Source organism: Rhamphochromis longiceps, linkage group LG15 (assembly GCF_057381845.1).
Source record: "Rhamphochromis longiceps isolate RC_006_pf linkage group LG15, R_longiceps_female_GT1.1, whole genome shotgun sequence".
Taxonomy (NCBI): Eukaryota; Metazoa; Chordata; class Actinopteri; order Cichliformes; family Cichlidae; genus Rhamphochromis; species Rhamphochromis longiceps.
The window spans coordinates 8,826,242-8,852,902 of NC_140571.1; the positions used below are offsets into that span (position 1 = coordinate 8,826,242).

The 26,661-nt window shown below is 42.1% G+C and overlaps 1 protein-coding gene across 1 annotated transcript in view; it reads right to left on the reverse strand.

The window, feature by feature from the left end:
* The window catches only part of LOC146652015 (scavenger receptor cysteine-rich type 1 protein M160-like), a 52,462-nt gene that overhangs the window by 18,010 nt on the left and 7,791 nt on the right, over positions 1–26,661 (reverse strand). The window contains exons 9-17 of the mRNA XM_085383354.1: positions 24,560–24,874; positions 22,332–22,646; positions 21,699–21,998; positions 20,491–20,796; positions 18,838–19,152; positions 13,402–13,716; positions 12,782–13,081; positions 11,574–11,879; positions 9,918–10,232 (exon numbers count right to left, since the gene is read on the reverse strand). Of these exons, the coding sequence (XP_085239480.1) occupies positions 9,918–10,232; positions 11,574–11,879; positions 12,782–13,081; positions 13,402–13,716; positions 18,838–19,152; positions 20,491–20,796; positions 21,699–21,998; positions 22,332–22,646; positions 24,560–24,874 (2,787 nt within the window). The remainder of the gene's footprint in view (positions 1–9,917; positions 10,233–11,573; positions 11,880–12,781; positions 13,082–13,401; positions 13,717–18,837; positions 19,153–20,490; positions 20,797–21,698; positions 21,999–22,331; positions 22,647–24,559; positions 24,875–26,661) is intronic.

The following is a 26,661-nucleotide window of genomic DNA, read 5'->3' on the forward strand; positions in this document are numbered from 1 at the left end:
ATACTGCAGGAAAAACTAAAATAAATGCAAATTTGCAAAAAAACAGCATATGCATCAAAATAAACTATTTCCAGCAGTGCAATATGAGTCCTAAGCGTCCCAGAAATGACACAGAAAGTCATAAAGTCAAACATTACTTTTAAAAACAACAGTATAGGCTCATAAGGCCCTGATGGTAAAAAACTACTGTGGCGGAGGTGTGGTCCCGGGCGCGGCTGCAGGGGAGGAGTGGTGCGGTGAGCTCAACGGGGCGGTGCTGGAGACGCAGGTGAGAACAGCTGATGGCGTTTTGGACTGATGATGGTTTCCTTCCCTTTTATAGTGAGACGGGAGAGGAGCGGAGAACAGCGGGAAATCAGCTGAGACCAACAGCTGTCAGACTGTGGCCGGTCATAACGCAGGACGCTATAAATAAATGTGGCATCTGGAGACAAAGACCTGTGCGTGTGTGTCCCTGTGTGTAGTGCATTTCACAACTACATTTCCGCAAAATGACGTCACTTCCGGTTTCGGGCAGGACATGGCGGACATGCGATAGTTCGTGCTGATGGACATAGGAAGTGTTACAAACAGCTGATCGGATTGGCAAAGCCTGTTTCTGGAATATTATGTTTTTGTTGCTGCAAGTGCTTTTTATGCAGTTTTTGCAAAGCTATATGTGGAAGGAAACTGTGACAAGCTGATGGCATAAGATGTAAGTACAACTCCTCCGGTTTCATATGCAAAAAAAATTATTGGGCTAGCTTACGTGGTTGCACTGCTACCGGGATTTTAAAATAGTTGCACAAAACGGAGCGTGCCCGTGTGGAGAAAGGTATGGGGTCTTCACACCGCTGTTCTCTGTACCTCCTCGGGGAGTGGGCTGAAAGGAGGAGTTGGCCATCTGATTGGGGTCTAGGGATGCTGGGCCTCCCTGCACCTCCCTGGAAAAAGGGCAACATCTCTTGGGTCTAGGGGCAAATTACCCTTCTAGATGCAAGGGTACCTGGACCTGGGGTATAGAGTATGCTTGGGGAGTGTGAGTGTGTGTACAGTGTCCATTTCTGTTTGTAGTATTGCTGTCATCACAGTCGTGTCCAGTGTATGCATAACGGGTCAAACATTATACCACATTGGGGAAGTGCCAATTAGTTTTATATGTGTCTAGGTCTAGTCTTCAGATTTGCGTCACCGCTGTGTCGGTCGGTGGAGTTTAATAAACTCGGCCGTCTGCTCATTGCTATCTAAAATATAACAGGACACTGGCGTAAATTCTCGACTGTCTCACACTGTTTAACGTTCATTCAGCTGTGTGAAAATCCCGGAGGAACCCACCTGATGGATTAATAAAGTTTTATTTAATCTAATAACTTTGATCTCAGCCAAACCGATTTACTCCGGAACAAATAAAACACAGAAAAAGGCAAACAATTACATTTTTAAGTTATCTGACTGACTTATATATCATGTTTAACCTGAGTAGCGAAAGAGTGGGGGTCTGAAAACGATGAAGCCGGGAGTCCGCTGCTCCCGCCGGCTGGAGTGACCATTGAATCCCCCCGCTTGCTATTGAGCGGTTGTGTAACTTCTCCGAAAACGTCAGCACACTTTTGCAAATATGCGATGTCTTGATAAACCAAGCAGATATTTGTAATTTACACAGCTACTTAAAATAGGTTTAAAGTTTATTTTGTGGCCCAGAAAGATTAATAAGAGTCCTAAACACTACAGATTACCATACAAAGATCACTACTCTCCTCAGTGACAACAATACCTACGAAGCCTTAAAGCGAGACCCCATAAGCAGCTACAAAAAGAAAGTTATAGCTTGCCTTCAAGACTTTGAAAAGGACAAAATTATTGACCGCCTTACATATCACCACCTTTACCCAGGGGATGCCATACCCTGCATTTACGGACTTCCTAAAATCCACAAGGAAGCTGTCCCACTCAGACCCATAGTCAGTAGCATAAACTCAGCCACTTATAACATTGCTAAACACCTTGCTACCATCCTTGCTCCTCTCGTGGGGAACACCCCACACCACATCAAGAACTCCACCGACTTCACCGACAAGGTCCAGAAACTTACCCTGGATCCAGATGAAACCATGGTGTCCTTTGATGTAGTCTCTCTCTTCACTTGCATACCCACCACGGAGGCCGTGGAGACTGTCAGAAAACAACTACAAGAAGACAGCTCCTTGGAGGACAGGACCAACTTCACACCCGATCAGATCTGCACACTGTTAGACCTCTGCCTCACCACTACATATTTCAAATACAACGAAGGCTTTTACAGACAAAAACATGGCTGTGCCATGGGCTCCCCCGTGTCACCTATTGTAGCCAACCTTTACATGGAGGAAGTGGAAAGGAAGGCTCTTGGCTCTTTCAAAGGAAGAGTACCCAGCCACTGGTACAGATATGTGGACGACACCTGGGTCAAAATCAAGACACAAGAAGTGGAATCCTTCACTGCACACATTAACGCTGTGGATAAAAACATCAAGTTCACCAGGGAAGACACAAAGGGCAACTGTTTGCCTTTCCTGGACTGCGCTGTGCACATTGAAGAGAACGGCAACCTCAACATCGAAGTTTACCGGAAGCCCACACACACCGACCAGTACCTCCTCTTTGACTCCGATCACCCTCTGGAACACAAACTTGGAGTAATTAGGACCCTACACCACCGGGCAGAACATGTTCCCTCTAAGCCTGAAGGAAAAAAGAAGGAACACACACATGTAAAGGAAGCACTCAAAACGTGCGGCTATCCTAAATGGGCGTTCTTAAAGTCAGCAAAGAGGCACAGAAAAGAAGACCAGACACCAGCGAGGGAGGATAAGAAGGACAGACGCAACAACATTGTCATCCCCTATGTAGCCGGTGTATCAGAAAAACTCAGGAGAGTTTTCTCCAAGCATGACATCCCGGTGCATTTCAGACCCAGCAACACGCTCAGACAAAAACTGGTTCACCCGAAAGACAAAACGCCAAAACACAGACTTAACAATGTGGTGTATGCTGTACAGTGCAGCGAGGAATGCTCAGACCTCTACATTGGAGAGACCAAACAGCCACTTCACAAGCGCATGGCACAACATAGAAGAGCCACCTCCACAGGACAAGACTCAGCAGTCCATCTGCATCTTAAGGATAAAGGACACTCTTTCGAGGATGCCAATGTTCACATTTTGGACAGAGAGGACAGATGGTTTGAAAGAGGAGTGAAAGAAGCCATCTATGTCCACTGTGAGCGACCATCTTTGAACAGAGGCGGTGGTTTACGACACCAACTGTCTGCCATCTATAATCCAGTTTTGAGATCCCTTCCCAGATGCCTTAACGCCCACTCACATCCTGGGCCATCTGATCTCAGGAATTCGCATGATAAGGTGGGGCCAGGTTTCACAATGAACTCACCCGAAATTCTGGCTGATTGGGACCCACACCCAGTTTCACACCTTGGCTCAGGCGATTAGAGGATCATCAGGGGGTCCTTTTGTCCCTCTGTGGGGGGTTACTCCCACTAGGTTTATATCTGGGACTCTCCACCATTTGACCTTAGAACTGAAGAAGCTTCTCGGATGAGAGGTGAAACGTCTTCAAGTAACTTAAAGAAGTCCAGACGCTTTTCTTTGCAAGCTCCTTTGATTAATAGAGTAATTTTAAAACTTAGTAGCAGCCTATCTTGCTGGCAGCTGAAATTTGGCTGGGCCGGAAACATGCTATGAATTTTGGGATATGGTAGGCCACGAAGGACACACCCGACCCATCCTTCAAATTTAGGGCTGGGTATCGTCACTGATTTCTAGAATCGATTCTATTCTGATTCACAAGGTCCTGAATTGATTCGTTTCGATTCGATTCGAATCAATTCGATTTGAATCTGGGAAATTTTGCCTCAGACAGTCAGAAATATTATAATTCAGATCAGTACATTTACATATTTTTGTATCTATAAAAAGGAAGCTGACATTTTCCAGACTTTATCAAAGGTGTAAGCATCACAGCAGATGCCTTTTTGTCAAAGTAGCTGAAGATAAAACACAAAAAAAATATGAAGGTGATTTTCCTGGCCTGGGATTTTATAAAAATATTCTGCAGTAGATCACAAACGAAAGAAAACCATTAATCAACTTATGAACATTACCTCTGAAGTTACAGCGGTTTTATTAGAGACACGGCTAAGCGTTTTGCATTTTGTATAATTTTAAAAAGTTTACATTTGTTCAGAAGCCTATTGAACGGCAGAAATTAGGTTTTCTTTTCGGAAGTAAGTAAAAGGAAAAAAAACATCGGTCGACAGCGCTGTAAATAACGGTAGTCTTGTGCGTAACAAGCAAGCGAAGAATGCAGAAAACTGATTTCGGGGATAGGCGGGAAACTGTTCTTGAAGTACACTGAGAAAGAGAGAGAGGGCTGTGCATGAAGTGTGATTTTATTGTGGTGGAAGCAAAACAGCAAAAGTAAGAGGGAGTTCATGATGATCTTTATGTGAAGCTTAGTTTGGATCTTCTTTTGCTGCTGGTTCGGTCAATATTGTTTGGAGAGAGATAAAACTAACAGCTTTAGAATCAGCACAAAAAGGGCGTAAACACAAAGCGCGGACCCGCCGAAACATCAGAATCAGCGAGCTGTCGGCTTTCAGCCCTGACTGTGCCCGTGCCGTCGGGTGAGAAAGGCGACATCTCACTGATTCTGATCTGCAGGTCCGCGCTTTGTGTTTACGTCTTTGTGCAGAAGCCGTGTACCTGCTCTCATTTACTGTTTTAAATGTTTGGTGGTTGTCAAAATTTTGTGACGTTTCACCTGAGATTCTGGAATTTTGGGCAAAATACATTTATATAAAAAATCGATTCAGGATTTTAATGAATCGATATCACGTTATCCAAGCCAGAATCGATTTTAATCGATGAATCGATTATTAAAACCCACCCCTATTCAAATTCGGGGAAATGAAGGATGCATTTATCAGCATTTGAAGGAGTCGACGAATTGAGAGAGCCTTCGTTGCCTGGCTGTGACGTAATCCGCCTTCAAATTAGTGATGTGCGATACCACTGATTTCCTTTCCGATCCGATACCAAGTAAAATTCAGGGTGGTATCGACGATACTGATCCGATACCAATACTTTGTACAAACACTTATTTTATTTATTGTATCTCAAATTATAGCGTCATAATGATTACAGGACAACAGATTACTTGTTCTTATCACTTAATAATGCAGAGTTCATCATATAGAAATAAAAAAACTGAAGTTCTGCGCTATTTGAACACGTTGCCAGCACTAAAGGACTCCGTGAGAGACGTCTGTCTCGCCCTAGTAGCACCTGTCCCTCTCCTCTTCTTCAGTTCACCACAACATACGCTCGTCATATTCTGTGATATGATTTACTCTGAGGTGTTTGACAAGGTTAGTGGTGTTGCCACAACACTTCACTTTTTTGCCACATGTGTCGCAAAACACGTCTCAGCTGTTTGTGGAGGTAAAATATGTCTGCACATGACTCCAATTACGCTCAGCCATTGTTGTGAGTGCGCACGCCAGGGCTGCGAGACATTTATACAGCCGTATTTCACACATGAGTATGAAAGGCGGAAGAGGAAGTACTTCCTTCGAATGTAGATAATCCAAATGTTATAGTTTCTTTCCACTGTGTTCTTGTGTGTGTGAATGGGTGAATGACTGAATGTAGTGTAAAGCGCTTTGGGGTCCTATGGACTAGAAAAGCGCTATACAAATGCAAGCCATTTGTTAATGATAAACTACAAATTTACCTTAAATTACTAAAATATCAATATTTTAATGTGAGAATCGATTCTAGAACATAAATGATTGGTATCGGAGGAATCTATATTTCAGGATCGATCCGCACATCACTACTCCAAATGCGGCCTCCGGAGGATGCAGCCGACATCTTGGGAGACACGCTTGTGTCTATATGTCAGATCGGGTCTTAGACTCCACCTCTCTGGACATATCTCAGGCCCCCCCCCCCCCCCCAGGTGTGGGGACCTATCACCCCCACAACGCTCCCTGTCACTGGCTGATGCCCTCAGATGTTGGTGTGTTTCAGGTTCTCGGTGTCCAGGGCTGGGCGCTCAGGTATGTACCGGCTCATTCCTGGTGGCTGCTTGGCAGGGCCTGCCGCTCGTGGCTCGTTAGGGTCCCTTCGGCGGGTGGGGGGCCCTCGGACCGTTGGCCCAGGGTTCGGTTCGTTCTGGCGCGGGTTCTGAACCCGTGGGCACATCACTGCAGCCCCCCGTGGATTCCGCACCAGGACTGCTGGGTGACCCAACATCTGGGGCTTTCTTCAGTTCTTTCAGAGGGTGGGGCGGTTGCCCCTCCGATGGTCCTCCTTGGGTTCTCGGGCTGTGGGGGGCCTCTAGATATTTGGGGCCTGGATCTCCTCCATGCCTGCTTCATGTACACATGGGCAATGTTCCCTCTAAGCTGCGCACGTGCGCAATTGCGCACTGTTGGGACGGTCTCTGCGCACAGAAAATCTGCTTTGCGCACACAAGAAAAATTCTAACCTTAATTGAAATTAAAGAAAATATGTGCCGACACCGGTGTTTTAGCGAGCAAAGCGGAGTAATGACAACGTGTACAACCATCGGAGATGTGAGCAGGACAGACGGAACAATTAACGGAAAAAGTGTGGACTTTATACCAGTTTTTAAATTGTGTTGATAAGCCACGTAAAACCAGAGTTATGATAAAAATATATGCACTATTTGGTTTTCTTCCTGAATACTGTCGTTGTTTATATTTACTGCGGAAAGAAACAGTAAAAACTGCGTTTTATAAGGAAAACGCTCGAAAGCCTGTGAGCAAAGACGAAACCAAAACACCCCACCCTTTCCCATTGGTCGAAAAATGTACCATGGCACCCAATCAAAACATGGCATTTAGTTGTTAAGAAACAGGAAGAAGTTTTAGGAGTGACGGCGGTGTTGAGATGTGAGAGATTTGCAACCTTTAGCGCAAATCTTGTGTAGTTAGTGTGTAGTGTAGTCAATAGTTTTGTTGTGTGTGTCAGAACAATGAGGCGACTTTTGAATGTTACAGGTGTTACAGGAGTGATACATCTCCTGTTGTCAGGCCTGCAGGTATCAGGCTGTTGTTCTCCTTTATCTCATAGTGGACAGAAATTATTTTTTGGAGTGGGTCACGAACAAGAAATTTTTTTTTAATTTTCATTGTAAGTGGGATAAAGCACTTAATTAAAAGTAGTCTAACATAAATGTAAATGCTGTAATTTGATTATTTTAATAAACCATGTAACTTGGATGGATTCGATGCTGCCGTGACCACAGTGCTCACGTCTGCTGTTGCTCACAGTGGTCCAAGGGACCGCTCAGGGAGTTTGTGTGTTCGTTCAGACACATGAAAAATTAGAGGGAACATTGCACACGGGTGCTCACAGACAAACTATACAGGGAGTGCAGAATTATTAGGCAAATGAGTATTTTGTCCACATCATCCTCTTCATGCATGTTGTCTTACTCCAAGCTGTATAGGCTCGAAAGCCTACTACCAATTAAGCATATTAGGTGATGTGCAACTCTGTAATGAGAAGGGGTGTGGTCTAATGACATCAACACCCTATATCAGGTGTGCATAATTATTAGGCAACGTCCTTTCCTTTGGCAAAATGGGTCAAAAGAAGGACTTGACAGGTTCAGAAAAGTCAAAAATAGTGAGATATCTTGCAGAGGGATGCAGCAGTCTCAAAATTGCAAAGCTTCTGAAGCGTGATCATCGAACAATCAAGCGTTTCGTTCAAAATAGTCAACAGGGTCGCAAGAAGCGTGTGGAAAAACCAAGGCGCAAAATAACTGCCCATGAACTGAGAAAAGTCAAGCGTGCAGCTACCAAGATGCCACTTGCCACCAGTTTGGCCATATTTCAGAGCTGCAACATCACTGGAGTGCCCAAAAGCACAAGGTGTGCAATACTCAGAGACATGGCCAAGGTAAGAAAGGCTGAAAGACGACCACCACTGAACAAGACACACAAGCTGAAACGTCAAGACTGGGCCAAGAAATATCTCAAGACTGGTTTTTCTAAGGTTTTATGGACTGATGAAATGAGAGTGAGTCTTGATGGGCCAGATGGATGGGCCCGTGGCTGGATTGGTAAAGGGCAGAGAGCTCCAGTCCAACTCAGACGCCAGCAAGGTGGAGGTGGAGTACTGGTTTGGGCTGGTATCATCAAAGATGAGCTTGTGGGGCCTTTTCGGGTTGAGGATGGAGTCAAGCTCAACTCCCAGTCCTACTGCCAGTTTCTGGAAGACACCTTCTTCAAGCAGTGGTACAGGAAGAAGTCTGCATCCTTCAAGAAAAACATGATTTTCATGCAGGACAATGCTCCATCACACGCGTCCAAGTACTCCACAGCGTGGCTGGCAAGAAAGGGTATAAAAGAAGAAAAACTAATGACATGGCCTCCTTGTTCACCTGATCTGAACCCCATTGAGAACCTGTGGTCCATCATCAAATGTGAGATTTACAAGGAGGGAAAACAGTACACCTCTCTGAACAGTGTCTGGGAGGCTGTGGTTGCTGCTGCACGCAATGTTGATGGTGAACAGATCAAAACACTGCCAGAATCCATGGATGGCAGGCTTTTGAGTGTCCTTGCAAAGAAAGGTGGCTATATTGGTCGCTGATTTGTTTTTGTTTTGTTTTTGAATGTCAGAAATGTATATTTGTGAATGTGGAGATGTTATATTGGTGTCACTGGTAAAAATAAATAATTGAAATGGGTATATATTTGTTTTTTGTTAAGTTGCCTAATAATTATGCACAGTAATAGTCACCTGCACACACAGATATCCCCCTAAAATAGCTAAAACTAAAAACAAACAAAAAACGACTTCCAAAAACATTCAGCTTTGATATTAATGAGTTTTTTGGGTTCATTGAGAACATGGTTGTTGTTCAATAATAGAATTATTCCTCAGAAATACAACTTGCCTAATAATTCTGCACTCCCTGTATCTTTCTTGGCTACCTCAAAGCACATTGTGCACTGTCGGTCTTGTGTGCTGCACAATAACATGTAATATTTAGTAGTGGTGGAACTTGTGGTGTGTTTTGGTACAAGAAATAGTGAGCCAATGTGTGACATAACGACAGATGTAGAGTCAGCGAGGAAGAGAGCAAGTTCTGCCTATTCCAAAATAAAAAACATAAATGCATATGTTCAATCGACCACAATCGTAGACAATTGAATTTACACAGGGGGAAGGGGACACAAAGAGTGACAGAAAACAGCACACATGATGAGGGACTACAAAATAAGACGGGAAGTACAGAATAGAGAGAGACAGTTTAGACACACAGACAAAAAGGGAAACAAATGGAGAAGAGACAGACTACATACAGGGAAATGTCTAAAAAATTAGACAAGGAACTAAGAACTACAAATATGAATAACTAAACTAGGACGCACTTGAAAATACTAATAGACACAAAAGGCTAAAAATGTAGAAAGAAACCCACCAAATAATAAACCCACAAAAAAAAAAAAAAAAACTAGAGGAAAAAACAGAAACCATGAAAATGAGAGAAGGTGAGTGTAATCCCAGTGCCCTTTTGAAGACAGATTAAATGGCAGGGTTAAATGTGAAAGAGTATCTGTTTTGAAGTCAGTACCAAATCAAAAATACAGATTCATCTGCTCTGGTGACCCCTTGGGAAAAAAGAGAAAAAAAAGTGCATAAATCTCAGTCATTATCTGTTTCAAAGTATGATCAGTGGCTAACAACTTGTAATTATTAACCAATAAGCATGTAGTTTACCAGTTACCCTCCCACCACCACCACAGTTGGTGACATCACATCACAGCAATAATTTATACTGTTTGTGATCTCGTAAAAAATTATGTTTGAATTTTGAACATAATAATAAGGACTTACCTGCACAGAGAACACCAGCATCATATTCATGCCCGCAGGTTGCTCTTGTAAAACCTTCGACTGAGCATTGCTGAAGAGATGTCACATTGCCGAAACATGAATTGCTAGCCTCCACCACTGACCCACTGCCACGGCCAAAAACAGCACCACCATGAGCTTTCACGGCACGTCCACACTGCAGCGACTCACACACTACTCCAGCTTTACTTAGAGTCCAGTCCGTGTCACACACTGTGTGCCACTGGTCATCATGACGAACCTCCACTCTTCCAGAGCACTCATCATTACTGTTAACCAAGCGCACCGCCAAGCTTTCTGTGAAGGCAAATAAACTAAATATGTAGCCACAGGTATGGAAGAATGACCAACAAACAACTGTGATGTATTTAGGTATATTGTACACCGGTTAAACTCAGAAGACAATATTAAACATTTTTTTTTAAATGATAAAGAACATTTAAGCTGCCAATATTACTCTTTGGCATTTTTCATATAAAAATTCTGTAAACATTTATGTAAAAACAGAATTCAGTGATTAATTCATATTTTATTCACAATACAATCTTGAAAATATCAAATATTCAGTCTGAGAAAATGTACAATTTTAACATCACAACTTGTAATCTAAATTATTATTAGTATAGAATTTGGAGTATGTCAAATAAAAGTACTAATAGTACCTGGAACCGCTGAGGATGTCACTTTGACCATATAGAAATTAATGTAAAATCACAACTGCTGCACCTGGTTTGTCTAACAACACGATTGTTTACACACTTTTTGTCATGAAAGCTGCTCAAAATTAAGACAGAGCTAGCTAGATGTGATTGACAAATAAATATATAGGGTCCTGTAGCCACATATCACCTGTGGGATGCAGAGCCAGGGTACAGCAGGATAGTACAGAGCAGGGGAGTGTGTGCCCAAATGTGTGGAGAACTGGCTGGGTTTCTGGCTGATCTCAGCAACAGAAAGCTGAACTGAAAAGACTATTTATTTACCATTATTACTGCTGATGCTGGAGGGGCTCAAAATGACCCCTGCAACCAGTTCTCATTTTAAGAAATTCCAAGTGTATTTTAAATTTGACTACAACTCTAGAGCAAGTTGGAACAAGGCCATGTCTTCTATGAACGGTCTGTAAACATTTGCAAACTAGGAAGACCAGTTGCTGGACTTCTGTGAGAGAAATGAAGGAACGAAGAAGAAGGAAGCAATGAAGCTTATGTGCAAAAGAATAGCATACTACATTAGCTGTAGTATGGTGTTTAGCACTGTCTCACTGAAATATACATGGAAACAGATGTCATCTTGCTGGAAGCATCTGTTTCTCTCAAACTTGTATCTGGATTTCAGCATTTTTGGTGTTTTGCCAGATTTTCAAGCTGGCAGTTTCATGGGCATTAATGCACCCTCATACTGATGCTGTTGCTTGAACTAAACACTGATAAGCAGTGTGGTCCCTCACCTCTTTACTTCACAGGACACAGCTTGTTTTCCAAAAAGAATTTCACTTTTTGATGATGTTAAATTCTTTTTGATGTTCTATTGTGAATCAAATATGGATTTGGAAATCTTTGCATTTATTCTTTACTTACATTTTTAAAAAGATCCAAACGTTTTGTTTTTGGAACTGGGTTTGTATGTTTTTCTTACCTGTGCAGAAAACACCAGCCACTACAATGTTGTTGCAAGTCCTGTCTCGATATGGATATGGTCTTTGTTGACACTGATTCAATGTAGACTCTTTTCCATTGCATTCAATTTGATCTGTCCAGGTCTGTCCTGTACCAGGGCCAGGCTGAAGAAGCTTATGGGGCCTCCCACAGTCCAACTGTCTGCACACCACTGTTGCATCATTCATGTCCCAGGATTCAGCACACACAGTCCCCCACTGGCCTTTATTGAAATACTCTACTCTTCCATCACAACGAGTGGATCCACCGGCTAATCTCACATTACCTGGAAAGCAGAGTTGTTATATAAATCTAACATAAATCTATAAATACAAAGAAAAATGCAAAGAAAAAATACAAATGAATCATAACACCAACAGACCATTTTAGACTTAATCAGCTATGATTTCTGCATCATACAGATGGAATATGTTTTACAGCATCAAAAATGACTCAGAAATTGCTCTTTTCATAGTTTCAATGTTGCTGACCCTTGGCTATATTACCCTCACTGGGTGATCAGTGCATCATCAGATCAATAGCATTTACCATTGTAAGTGGTTAATATTCATCTGTTGTCTCACATTGTGTTTGCTAAATGCTGGTAATGGTGAAATCACTTGTTAGGCATAAAATAATTTGCCATATTGCATTTGTTCTACCTAGAAGTAGACTGTCCATTTAAAGGTATCAAAAAGTTGACCTCAATGAGTAAAGGGATTAATTATGTGTAATAATAATTTAGAGCAATTCAATAGCAAAATTGTGTAAAGGAACGGTGACGAAGAGAGGAAAACAATATAAAAACAAAGGTTCAAAGATGCAGCTTCATGCTAAATCGTAGTGGCCAGCTAGCTGACTGAAACATGTGCAGCACTGAAGCACAGCCTATTTACAGCATCTTATATGGTCCAATTCTTTTGTGTGTTCGTGAATAGTCTGTGTGTGCTTTGGCTGGCCTAATCCTATTGGTCTTCTCTCTGTATATGCACTGCTATAGCACACATATGTGAAGATAGTGACATAATTTATAACTCGGGTTGTACCTGATTAACACGTGTTTAGACTACAAAAATATTGATCTGATGGTTTGCATCAACATTTTAATTGGAAAAAATCATACTTGATCTGTTTGATAAAGAACTTCATGGATTCATTTTCTTTTTGAAATATAGCATCAAGTCTTACCTGAGCATACCACAGAGGCCTCTTCAATACCATCGGTGATAGATCTGGTATAGTTCCTAAATGTGCACTGTGTGACAGAGCTCTCTCTACCATTACAGTGGATCTCATGTCCTCTCAAATCTTCACCTTGACCAAATGACCTTGAAATCTTGACAGGATCTCCACAATTTATCTCTCTGCACACCACTGTGGCTTCATTCATTCCCCAGTTAATATTAAATGCTGGTGACCAGTGTTCACCGTAGTGGACCTCCACCCTTCCTGAGCACATGTCAGTCCCATTGATGAGTCGAATGGTAGCTACAAAGCAAAGAGGACAAAATCAGCAATTAGTTGGTGCCTGAAAATTGCATTAATTGAAATCCATACAATATTCTCACTGATGTCATGGAAATAACTGTGATATAAATTGTGGTGGGCCGTGGACTGTGATGCTGTGCAGATGTACCTGCACGGCATCTGCAATGCATCTGTGTTAAAACATGGGGAATCAGTGTTGTAAGTTGGTGTAAGTGTGGTTGCAGCCGAGAGGTGCAGCCACATATAATAAAGATGGCTTTAAACAACGACCTCTAAACATTAAAAAAAGACACAATATTTAATGACAAAATAGTTTTTACCTGAACAAATCACTCCTGCATCTTCCCTGTGTCTGCACGAAAATCTTCCAGAGGGGCGGTACCTGCAGTGCCCAAGGGACGTCTCATTACCCAAACAGTTGACAGAAGAATACCAGATCACTCCTTGGCCTTCACCAAAGAAGGCCTTAGATTTTGCTCTCTGAGGTGTTCCACAGTCCATGGCTCTGCACACCACCTCAGCCTCTCTGAAGTCCCAGCCATCATCACACACTGTTCCCCACCGGCCGTCATGTAGAATCTCCACTCGGCCAGAGCATCGGTCAATGCCGTTCACAAGCCTTATTGGTGGTTTACCTGAGGGCACACGTTAAAGTATTAGCAATGAATATTTCAATCTCTTACTCTTTTTTAAATCCAGTATTATCAGATTTTTAAGGATATCTTCAACATGCTGTATGCTGATGAGTGTCCATCATTATCTGAAATGCAACCAAAAGATGTTAATGGCTGTCCCCCTTTTCAGACAATAGCTCATACTGGATAGTTCGTATGTCCAAGAAACTTTAAAATGTGGTTAACTTCAGCAACAGGTGTATTTTAACCCAAAACACAGTCTTTCACCAAATGTAACCAGGAAATTTTGGTGCTAAAGCTCAGGTCCATTTACTGTTGATTTAACTGAGGAAAAACATTCAAGCATTAACAATAAAAATTACAAGCTGTCAAATAGATCCCATTAAGCAGTTTATTAAGAACTCAATAGCTTCTCATGAGGGGCCGTGCTGACACCTGCTGCTCTCTGGCAGAAAGCACCATGGCCCTCCCGTGTTTTAAATGCTATTTAGAACAGCACGCAGCAGCACCACATATGAGCGTGTGGAGAAAGGTATGGGGTCTTCACACCGCTGTTCTCTGTACCTCCTCGGGGCAGGGGGCTAGGAGGAGGAGTTGGCCATCTGATTGGGGTCTAGGGATGCTGGGCCTCCCTGCACCTCCCTGGAAAAAGGGTAACATCTCTTGGGTCTAGGGGCAAATTACCCCTCTAGATGCAAGGGTACCTGGACCTGGGGTATAGAGTATGCTTGGGGAGTGTGAGTGTGTGTACAGTGTCCATTTCTGTTTGTCTCCACTGTGGCGTGGGTGTGATCTCTGGCCGGCTGCAGAGTAGGGGTGACGCAGTGAGCTCCTGGGGTGGCGCAGGGGCAGGGTGAACAGGTGTGCTGGGATATGAATGTGGTTGTGACTCTTTATATGTTCACAGTGACAGTCGGAGGAGGAGGAGAGCGGACCTGACAGTAGAGAGAGGGAGTGTCTGTGTCCCAGTGAAAAGCGAAAACCACAGTTGTAAATAAAAGTATTGCTGTCATCACAGTCGTGTCCAGTGTATGCATAATGGGTCAAACGTTACACCACATTGGGCGAGTGCCAATTAAAATATGTTTGCATGAGGGTGGGAATGCATGTTTGTGTCTGTGTGTGCCTGTTTGTCTGTGTCTATATGTCAGGTCTTAGACTCCACCTCTCTGGACATATCTCAGGCCCCCCCAGGTGTGGGGACCTATCACCCCCACAACGCTCCCTGTCGGTGGCTGATGCCCTCAGATGTTGGTGCGTTTCAGGCAGGTTCTCGGTGTCCAGGGCTGGGCGCCCAGGTATGTACCGGCTCATTCCTGGTGGCTGCTTGGCAGGGCCTGCCGCTCGTGGCTCGTTAGGGTCCCTTCGGCGGGTGGGGGGCCCTCGGACCGTTGGCCCAGGGTTCGGTTCGTTCTGGCGCGGGTTCTGAACCCGTGGGCACATCACTGCAGCCCCCCGTGGATTCCGCACCAGGACTGCTGGGTGACCCAACATCTGGGGCTTTCTTCAGTTCTTTCAGAGGGTGGGGCGGTTGCCCCTCCGATGGTCCTCCTTGGGTTCTCGGGCTGTGGGGGGCCTCTAGATATTTGGGGCCTGGATCTCCTCCATGCCTGCTTCATGTACACATGGGCAATGTTCCCTCTAAGCTGCGCACGTGCGCAATTGCGCACTGTTGGGACGGTCTCTGCGCACAGAAAATCTGCTTTGCGCACACAAGAAAAATTCTAACCTTAATTGAAATTAAAGAAAATATGTGCCGACACCGGTGTTTTAGCGAGCAAAGCGGAGTAATGACAACGTGTACAACCATCGGAGATGTGAGCAGGACAGACGGAACAATTAACGGAAAAAGTGTGGACTTTATACCAGTTTTTAAATTGTGTTGATAAGCCACGTAAAACCAGAGTTATGATAAAAATATATGCACTATTTGGTTTTCTTCCTGAATACTGTCGTTGTTTATATTTACTGCGGAAAGAAACAGTAAAAACTGCGTTTTATAAGGAAAACGCTCGAAAGCCTGTGAGCAAAGACGAAACCAAAACACCCCACCCTTTCCCATTGGTCGAAAAATGTACCATGGCACCCAATCAAAACATGGCATTTAGTTGTTAAGAAACAGGAAGAAGTTTTAGGAGTGACGGCGGTGTTGAGATGTGAGAGATTTGCAACCTTTAGCGCAAATCTTGTGTAGTTAGTGTGTAGTGTAGTCAATAGTTTTGTTGTGTGTGTCAGAACAATGAGGCGACTTTTGAATGTTACAGGTGTTACAGGAGTGATACATCTCCTGTTGTCAGGCCTGCAGGTATCAGGCTGTTGTTCTCCTTTATCTCATAGTGGACAGAAATTATTTTTTGGAGTGGGTCACGAACAAGAAATTTTTTTTTAATTTTCATTGTAAGTGGGATAAAGCACTTAATTAAAAGTAGTCTAACATAAATGTAAATGCTGTAATTTGATTATTTTAATAAACCATGTAACTTGGATGGATTCGATGCTGCCGTGACCACAGTGCTCACGTCTGCTGTTGCTCACAGTGGTCCAAGGGACCGCTCAGGGAGTTTGTGTGTTCGTTCAGACACATGAAAAATTAGAGGGAACATTGCACACGGGTGCTCACAGACAAACTATACAGGGAGTGCAGAATTATTAGGCAAATGAGTATTTTGTCCACATCATCCTCTTCATGCATGTTGTCTTACTCCAAGCTGTATAGGCTCGAAAGCCTACTACCAATTAAGCATATTAGGTGATGTGCAACTCTGTAATGAGAAGGGGTGTGGTCTAATGACATCAACACCCTATATCAGGTGTGCATAATTATTAGGCAACGTCCTTTCCTTTGGCAAAATGGGTCAAAAGAAGGACTTGACAGGTTCAGAAAAGTCAAAAATAGTGAGATATCTTGCAGAGGGATGCAGCAGTCTCAAAATTGCAAAGCTTCTGAAGCGTGATCATCGAACAATCAAGCGTTTCATTCAAAATAGTCAACAGGGTTGCAAGAAGCGTGTGGAAAAACCAAGGCGCAAAATAACTGCCCATGAACTGAGAAAAGTCAAGCGTGCAGCTGCCAAGATGCCACTTGCCACCAGTTTGGCCATATTTCAGAGCTGCAACATCACTGGAGTGCCCAAAAGCACAAGGTGTGCAATACTCAGAGACATGGCCAAGGTAAGAAAGGCTGAAAGACGACCACCACTGAACAAGACACACAAGCTGAAACGTCAAGACTGGGCCAAGAAATATCTCAAGACTGGTTTTTCTAAGGTTTTATGGACTGATGAAATGAGAGTGAGTCTTGATGGGCCAGATGGATGGGCCCGTGGCTGGATTGGTAAAGGGCAGAGAGCTCCAGTCCAACTCAGACGCCAGCAAGGTGGAGGTGGAGTACTGGTTTGGGCTGGTATCATCAAAGATGAGCTTGTGGGGCCTTTTCGGGTTGAGGATGGAGTCAAGCTCAACTCCCAGTCCTACTGCCAGTTTCTGGAAGACACCTTCTTCAAGCAGTGGTACAGGAAGAAGTCTGCATCCTTCAAGAAAAACATGATTTTCATGCAGGACAATGCTCCATCACACGCGTCCAAGTACTCCACAGCGTGGCTGGCAAGAAAGGGTATAAAAGAAGAAAAACTAATGACATGGCCTCCTTGTTCACCTGATCTGAACCCCATTGAGAACCTGTGGTCCATCATCAAATGTGAGATTTACAAGGAGGGAAAACAGTACACCTCTCTGAACAGTGTCTGGGAGGCTGTGGTTGCTGCTGCACGCAATGTTGATGGTGAACAGATCAAAACACTGCCAGAATCCATGGATGGCAGGCTTTTGAGTGTCCTTGCAAAGAAAGGTAGCTATATTGGTCGCTGATTTGTTTTTGTTTTGTTTTTGAATGTCAGAAATGTATATTTGTGAATGTGGAGATGTTATATTGGTGTCACTGGTAAAAATAAATAATTGAAATGGGTATATATTTGTTTTTTGTTAAGTTGCCTAATAATTATGCACAGTAATAGTCACCTGCACACACAGATATCCCCCTAAAATAGCTAAAACTAAAAACAAACAAAAAACGACTTCCAAAAACATTCAGCTTTGATATTAATGAGTTTTTTGGGTTCATTGAGAACATGGTTGTTGTTCAATAATAGAATTATTCCTCAGAAATACAACTTGCCTAATAATTCTGCACTCCCTGTATCTTTCTTGGCTACCTCAAAGCACATTGTGCACTGTCGGTCTTGTGTGCTGCACAATAACATGTAATATTTAGTAGTGGTGGGACTTGTGGTGTGTTTTGGTACAAGAAATAGTGAGCCAATGTGTGACATAACGACAGATGTAGAGTCAGCGAGGAAGAGAGCAAGTTCTGCCTATTCCAAAATAAAAAACATAAATGCATATGTTCAATCGACCACAATCGTAGACAATTGAATTTACACAGGGGGAAGGGGACACAAAGAGTGACAGAAAACAGCACACATGATGAGGGACTACAAAATAAGACGGGAAGTACAGAATAGAGAGAGACAGTTTAGACACACAGACAAAAAGGGAAACAAATGGAGAAGAGACAGACTACATACAGGGAAATGTCTAAAAAATTAGACAAGGAACTAAGAACTACAAATATGAATAACTAAACTAGGACGCACTTGAAAATACTAATAGACACAAAAGGCTAAAAATGTAGAAAGAAACCCACCAAATAATAAACCCATAAAAAAAAAACCCAAACTAGGGAAAAAAACAGAAACCATGAAAATGAGAGAAGGTGAGTGTAATCCCAGTGCCCTTTTGAAGACAGATTAAATGGCAGGGTTAAATGTGAAAGAGTATCTGTTTTGAAGTCAGTACCAAATCAAAAATACAGATTCATCTGCTCTGGTGACCCCTTGGGAAAAAAGAGAAAAAAAATTAAGTGCATAAATCTCAGTCATTATCTGTTTCAAAGTATGATCAGTGGCTAACAACTTGTAATTATTAACCAATAAGCGTGTAGTTTACCAGTTACCCTCCCACCACCACCACAGTTGGTGACATCACATCACAGCAATAATTTATACTGTTTGTGATCTCGTAAAAAATTATGTTTGAATTTTGAACATAATAATAAGGATTTACCTGCACAGAGAACACCAGCATCATATTCATGCCCGCAGGTTGCTCTTGTAAAACCTTTGACTGAGCATTGCTGAAGAGATGTCACATTGCCGAAACATGAATTGCTAGCCTCCACCACTGACCCACTGCCACGGCCAAAAACAGCACCACCATGAGCTTTCACGGCACGTCCACACTGCAGCGACTCACACACCGCTCCAGCTTTACTTAGAGTCCAGTCCGTGTCACACACTGTGTGCCACTGGTCATCATGACGAACCTCCACTCTTCCAGAGCACTCATCATTACTGTTAACCAAGCGCACCGCCAAGCTTTCTGTGAAGGCAAATAAACTAAATATGTAGCCACAGGTATGGAAGAATGACCAACAAACAACTGTGATGTATTTAGGTATATTGTACACCGGTTAAACTCAGAAGACAATATTAAACATTTTTTTTTAAATGATAAAGAACATTTAAGCTGCCAATATTACTCTTTGGCATTTTTCATATAAAAATTCTGTAAACATTTATGTAAAAACAGAATTCAGTGATTAATTCATATTTTATTCACAATACAATCTTGAAAATATCAAATATTCAGTCTGAGAAAATGCACAATTTTAACATCACAACTTATAATCTAAACATTTTTATTAGTAGAGAACTTGGAGTATGTCAAATAAAAGTACTAATAGTACCTGGAACCGCTGAGGATGTCACTTTGACCATATAGAAATTAATGTAAAATCACAACTGCTGCACCTGGTTTGTCTAAAAACATGATTGTTTACACACTTTTTGTCGTGAAAGCTAAATTAAGACAGAGCTAGCTAGATGTGATTGACAAATAAATATATAGGGTCCTGTAGCCACATATCACCTGTGGGATGCAGAGCCAGGGTACAGCAGGATAGTACAGAGCAGGGGAGTGTGTGCCCAAATGTGTGGAGAACTGGCTGGGTTTCTGGCTGATCTCAGCAACAGAAAGCTGAACTGAAAAGACTATTTATTTACCATTATTACTGCTGATGCTGGAGGGGCTCAAAATGACTCCTGCAACCAGTTCTCATTTTAAGAAATTCCAAGTGTATTTTAAATTTGACTACAACTCTAGAGCAAGTTGGAACAAGGCCATGTCTTCTATGAACGGTCTGTAAACATTTGCAAACTAGGAAGACCAGTTGCTGGACTTCTGGGAGAGAAATGAAGGAACGAAGAAGAAGGAAGCAATGAAGCTTATGTGCAAAAGAATAGCATACTACATTAGCTGTAGTATGGTGTTTAGCACTGTCTCACTGAAATATACATGGAAACAGATGTCCTCTTGCTGGAAGCATCTGTTTCTCTCAAACTTGTATCTGGATTTCAGCATTTTTGGTGTTTTGCCAGATTTTCAAGCTGGCAGTTTCATGGGCATTAATGCACCCTCATACTGATGCTGTTGCTTGAACTAAACACTGATAAGCAGTGTGGTCCCTCACCTCTTTACTTCACAGGACACAGCTTGTTTTCCAAAAAGAATTTCACTTTTTGATGATGTTAAATTCTTTTTGATGTTCTATTGTGAATCAAATATGGATTTGGAAATCTTTGCATTTATTCTTTACTTACATTTTTAAAAAGATCCAAACGTTTTGTTTTTGGAACTGGGTTTGTATGTTTTTCTTACCTGTGCAGAAAACACCAGCCACTACAGTGTTGTTGCAAGTCCTGTCTGGATATGGATATGGTCTTTGTTGACACTGATTCAATGTAGACTCTTTTCCATTGCATTCAATTTGATCTGTCCAGGTCTGTCCTGTACCAGGGCCAAGCTGAAGAAGCTTATGGGGCCTCCCACAGTCCAACTGTCTGCACACCACTGCTGCATCATCGATGTCCCAGGATTCAGCACACACAGTCCCCCACTGGCCTTTATTGAAATACTCTACTCTTCCATCACAACGAGTGGATCCACCGGCTAATCTCACATTACCTGGAAAGCAGAGTTGTTATATAAATCTAACATAAATCTATAAATACAAAGAAAAATGCAAAGAAAAAATACAAATGAATCATATCACCAACAGACCATTTTAGACTTAATCAGCTATGATTTCTGCATCATACAGATGGAATATGTTTTACAGCATCAAAAATGACTCAGAAATTGCTCTCTTCATAGTTTCAATGTTGCTGACCCTTGGCTATATTACCCTCACTGGGTGATCAGTGCATCATCAGATCAATAGCATTTACCATTGTAAGTGGTTAATATTCATCTGTTGTCTCACATTGTGTTTGCTAAATGCTGGTAATGGTGAAATCAATTGTTAGGCATAAAATAATTTGCCATATTGCATTTGTTCTACCTAGAAGTAGACTGTCCATTTAAAGGTATCAAAAAGTTGACCTCAATGAGTAAAGGGATTAATTATGTGTAATAATAATTTAGAGCAATTCAATAGCAAAATTGTGTAAAGGAACGGTGACGAAGAGAGGAAAACAATATAAAAACAAAGGTTCAAAGATGCAGCTTCATGCTAAATCGTAGTGGCCAGCTAGCTGACTGAAACATGTGCAGCACTGAAGCACAGCCTATTTACAGCATCTTATATGGTCCAATTCTTTTGTGTGTTCGTGAATAGTCTGTGTGTGCTTTGGCTGGCCTAATCCTATTGGTCTTCTCTCTGTATATGCACTGCTATAGCACACATATGTGAAGATAGTGACATAATTTATAACTCGGGTTGTACCTGATTAACACGTGTTTAGAATACAAAAATATTGATCTGATGGTTTGCATCAACAGTTTAATTGGAAAAAATCATACTTGATCTGTTTGATAAAGAACTTCATGGATTCATTTTCTTTTTGAAATATAACATCAAGTCTTACCTGAGCATACCACAGAGGCCTCTTCAATACCTTCGGTGATAGATCTGGTATAGTTCCTAAATGTGCACTGTGTGACAGAGCTCTCTCTACCATTACAGTGGATCTCATGTCCTCTCAGATCTTCACCTTGACCAAATGGCCTTGAAATCTTGACAGGATCTCCACAATTTATCTCTCTGCACACCACTGTGGCTTCATTCATTCCCCAGTTAATATTAAATGCTGGTGACCAGTGTTCACCATAGTGGACCTCCACCCTTCCTGAGCACATGTCAGTCCCATTGATGAGTCGAATGGTAGCTACAAAGCAAAGAGCACAAAATCAGCAATTAGTTGGTGCCTGAAAATTGCATTAATTGAAATCCATACAATATTCTCACTGATGTCATGGAAATAACTGTGATATAAATTGTGGTGGGCCGTGGACTGTGATGCTGTGCAGATGTACCTGCACGGCATCTGCAATGCATCTGTGTTAAAACATGGGGAATCAGTGTTGTAAGTTGGTGTAAGTGTGGTTGCAGCCGAGAGCTGCAGCCACATATAATAAAGATGGCTTTAAACAACAACCTCTGGAAGTCATATCTAAACATTAAAAAAAGACACAATATTTAATGACAAAATAGTTTTTACCTGAACAAATCACTCCTGCATCTTCCCTGTGTCTGCACGAAAATCTTCCAGAGGGGCGATACCTGCAGTGCCCAAGGGACGTCTCATTACCCAAACAGTTGACAGAAGAATACCAGATCACTCCTTGGCCTTCACCAAAGAAGGCCTTAGATTTTGCTCTCTGAGGTGTTCCACAGTCCATGGCTCTGCACACCACCTCAGCCTCTCTGAAGTCCCAGTCATCATCACACACTGTTCCCCACCGGCCGTCATGCAGAATCTCCACTCGGCCAGAGCATCGGTCAATGCCGTTCACAAGCCTTATTGGTGGTTTACCTGAGGGCACACGTTAAAGTATTAGCAATGAATATTTCAATCTCTTACTCTTTTTTAAATCCAGTATTATCAGATTTTTAAGGATATCTTCAACATGCTGTATGCTGATGAGTGTCCATCATTATCTGAAATGCAACCAAAAGATGTTAATGGCTGTCCCCCTTTTCAGACAATAGCTCATACTGGGCAGTTCGTATGTCCAAGAAACTTTAAAATGTGGTTAACTTCAGCAACAGGTGTATTTTAACCCAAAACACAGTCTTTCACCAAATGTAACCAGGAAATTTTGGTGCTAAAGCTCAGGTCCATTTACTGTTGATTTAACTGAGGAAAAACATTCAAGCATTAACAATATAAATTACAAGCTGTCAAATAGATCCCATTAAGCAGTTTATTAAGAACTCAATAGCTTCTCGTGAGGGGCCGTGCTGACATCTGCTGCTCTCTGGCAGAAAGCACCATGGCCCTCCTGTGTTTTAAATGCATTTTAGAACAGCACGCAGCAGCACCACATATGAGCGTGTGGAAAAAGGTATGGGGTCTTCACACCGCTGTTCTCTGTGCCTCCTCAGGGCAGGGGGCTGGGAGGAGGAGTTAGCCATCTGATTGGGGTCTAGGGATGCTGGGCCTCCCTGCACCTCCCTGGAAAAAGGGTAACATCTCTTGGGTCTAGGGGCAAATTACCCCTCTAGAGGCAAGGGGTGTCTGTGTCCCAGTGAAAAGTGAAAACCACAGTTGTAAATAAAAGTATTGCTGTCATCACAGTCGTGTCCAGTGTATGCATAACGGGTCAAACGTTACACCACATTGGGTGAGTGCCAATTATTTGTATATGTATATTTCCTCAGTTCTTTCCAGGAGGGTGGGGCAGTTGCCCCTCCAATGGTCTTCCTTGGGCTCTCACGCTCTGGGGGGCCTCTAGATATTTGGGGCCTGGATCTCCTCCATGCCTGCTTCATGTACACATGGGTGCTCACAGACAAATTATATCTTTCTTGGCTGCTACCTCAAAGCACACTGTGCACTGTCGGTCTTGTGTGCTGCACAATAACATGTAATATTTAGTAGTGGTGGGACTTGTGGTGTGTTTTGGTGCAAGAAATAGTGAGCCAATGTGTGACATAACGACAGATGTAGAGTCAGCGAGGAAGAGAGTAAGTTCTGCCTATTCCAAAATAAAAACCATAAATACATATGTTCAATCGACCACAATTGTAGACAATTGAATTGACACAGGGGGAATGGGACACAAAGAGTGACAGAAAACAGCACACATGATGAGGGACTACAAAATAAGACGGGAAGTACAGAATAGAGAGAGACAGACTAGACACACAAACAGAAAGGGAAACAAGTGGAGAAGAGACAGACTACATACAGGGAAATGTCTAAAAAATTAGACAAGGAACTAAGAACTACAAATATGAATAACTAAACTAGGACGCACTTGAAAATACTAATAGACACAAAAGGCTAAAAATGTAGAAAGAAACCCACCAAATAATAAACCCATAAAAAAAAAACCCAAACTAGGGAAAAAAACAGAAACCATGAAAATGAGAGAAAGTGAGTGTAATCCCAGTGCCCTTTTGAAGACAGATTAAATGGCAGGGTTAAATGTGAAAGAGTATCTGTTTTGAAGTCAGTACCAAATCAAAAATACAGATTCATCTGCTCTGGTGACCCCTTGGGAAAAAAGAGAAAAAAAATTAAGTGCATAAATCTCAGTCATTATCTGTTTCAAAGTATGATCAGTGGCTAACAACTTGTAATTATTAACCAATAAGCGTGTAGTTTACCAGTTACCCTCCCACCACCACAGTTGGTGACATCACATCACAGCAATAATTTATACTGTTTGTGATCTCGTAAAAAATTATGTTTGAATTTTGAACATAATAATAAGGATTTACCTGCACAGAGAACACCAGCATCATATTCATGCCCGCAGGTTGCTCTTGTAAAACCTTTGACTGAGCATTGCTGAAGAGATGTCACATTGCCGAAACATGAATTGCTAGCCTCCACCACTGACCCACTGCCACGGCCAAAAACAGCACCACCATGAGCTTTCACGGCACGTCCACACTGCAGCGACTCACACACCGCTCCAGCTTTACTTAGAGTCCAGTCCGTGTCACACACTGTGTGCCACTGGTCATCATGACGAACCTCCACTCTTCCAGAGCACTCATCATTACTGTTAACCAAGCGGACCGCCAAGCTTTCTGTGAAGGCAAATAAACTAAATATGTAGCCACAGGTATGGAAGAATGACCAACAAACAACTGTGATGTATTTAGGTATATTGTATACTATTTGAATTTAACCCTTGTGTGGTGTTCGTATTTTTGTTACTCAGCCAGTGTTCATGGGTCTGGTGGACCCGCTAGAGTTTTGGCTTTCCAAATTAACACCATCAAACAATTTTATGTTAAATTACTCAACAGATGTTTACTTCATCCCAATTACAAGACATATGAACAGCAAACATGGTTAATTTTTTCCCTTTACCTTTGTTAGATCACATTTATGAATTAATGTGCTTCTCGTTTTTCTTTTATATAAAATGTTATAAATAAATCAGTTATAATCAAGTGGAGTGAGTGGAAAGACACAACACATTTACACGTGAAAAAATAATTAATTGTTTAATTTTTCTTTTGAAAAAAACTGAACACGGGTCTCACAGACCCGAACACCATACAAGGGTTAAATTGAGAACATGTACAACTTTAGAAAATATTCACTTCTTTTGAGTTTTATGGCAACATGTTCCAAAAAAGTTGGAAAAGGTTTGTTTTCCACCAAGTTTAGCATTCTGTGCATCCCCTCTTCTCTTAAAAACAGTCTGTAAAGATCTGGGAACTGAGGATACCAGTTTCTAGACTTTTGTAATAGGAATGTTATTCCAATTTTGGATGACATAGGGTTCTACCTACTCAAACGTCCTGAGTCTTCTGTGTCATGTTTTGTGATGCTTAAAATGTTTTCAATTGGTGAATTGTCTGAATTGCAAGCCAGTTATTCAACAGTATCTATGCTGTTGTAATGAAGTTTATTGATAAGTTCAATAAGAAACACCAATGGTCTCACATCTTTCCGCTCCCAGGTGCTGCCAGCTACATCTAACCTTCACATCACTCCAACTTTTCCATGCTGTCAAGCGCTTCATGACATCACTAGTCTAGTTGGATCACCTTTTCCCCAGCCTTCTCGAGGCCGGTCGGCATTCATGCTGCATACTTTAAATCTCATTGCACCTCTCCTTTACAGTCTCCTTCGTGCAATCGTGTCCATGTCTTTGTCACGTTCACACTATTAGATGCTCGCATCTTGATTCATGCTCAATAATCTAGGTAAGTAAATGCCAAAAGGTTGATTCTGTTCATCTGGATGTGGCATTTTCAGTGGGAGAAACGTTTTGTCACTCATTGAAGGGGCTTCTTCAGTCTCAGCTGACTGCAGGTTTCCCCAACCTTATAAACAGTACATTTGCACAATGACTGAAACTAGCCAACCGAAAGAACAATGGGTTGTGAGGTCAGTTACTTGATCATTAGTATGCAAATTGTCATGACCATTAATCAACAACCACTGATCAAAGACCGTTGATCATTGATCAAAGACCATTGATGAAAGGCCATGAGCGCCATTCACAGAGAGGTGGGGAATGGCTGCAATCATAGCATTGTAAGATGGTGAAAGATGTACCCTTAGGTCTTCTTGACTCCCCGCTCAAACCAGCGTTCCTAATGCTAATAATTAAAACCCTCAACCTTTTCCATTAGTTTAACAAGCCTCTGCGACTGGCAATTGTCTGCTTACTGATTCTACTAGCCAAATCCAGGCTTTTCACTCATCTTAAGCCATCTCAAACTTTCCCCTCTCAGATCAAAAATCAATTTGTGCACCTTGTGGCAAGTTTCTGGGCACTTTAGGCATCTTAGATAATAAAATCCTGCTGAAATTTCCGGGCTCCCCATCCTTTAACTTCCTCCCCTGTTTGGCCATC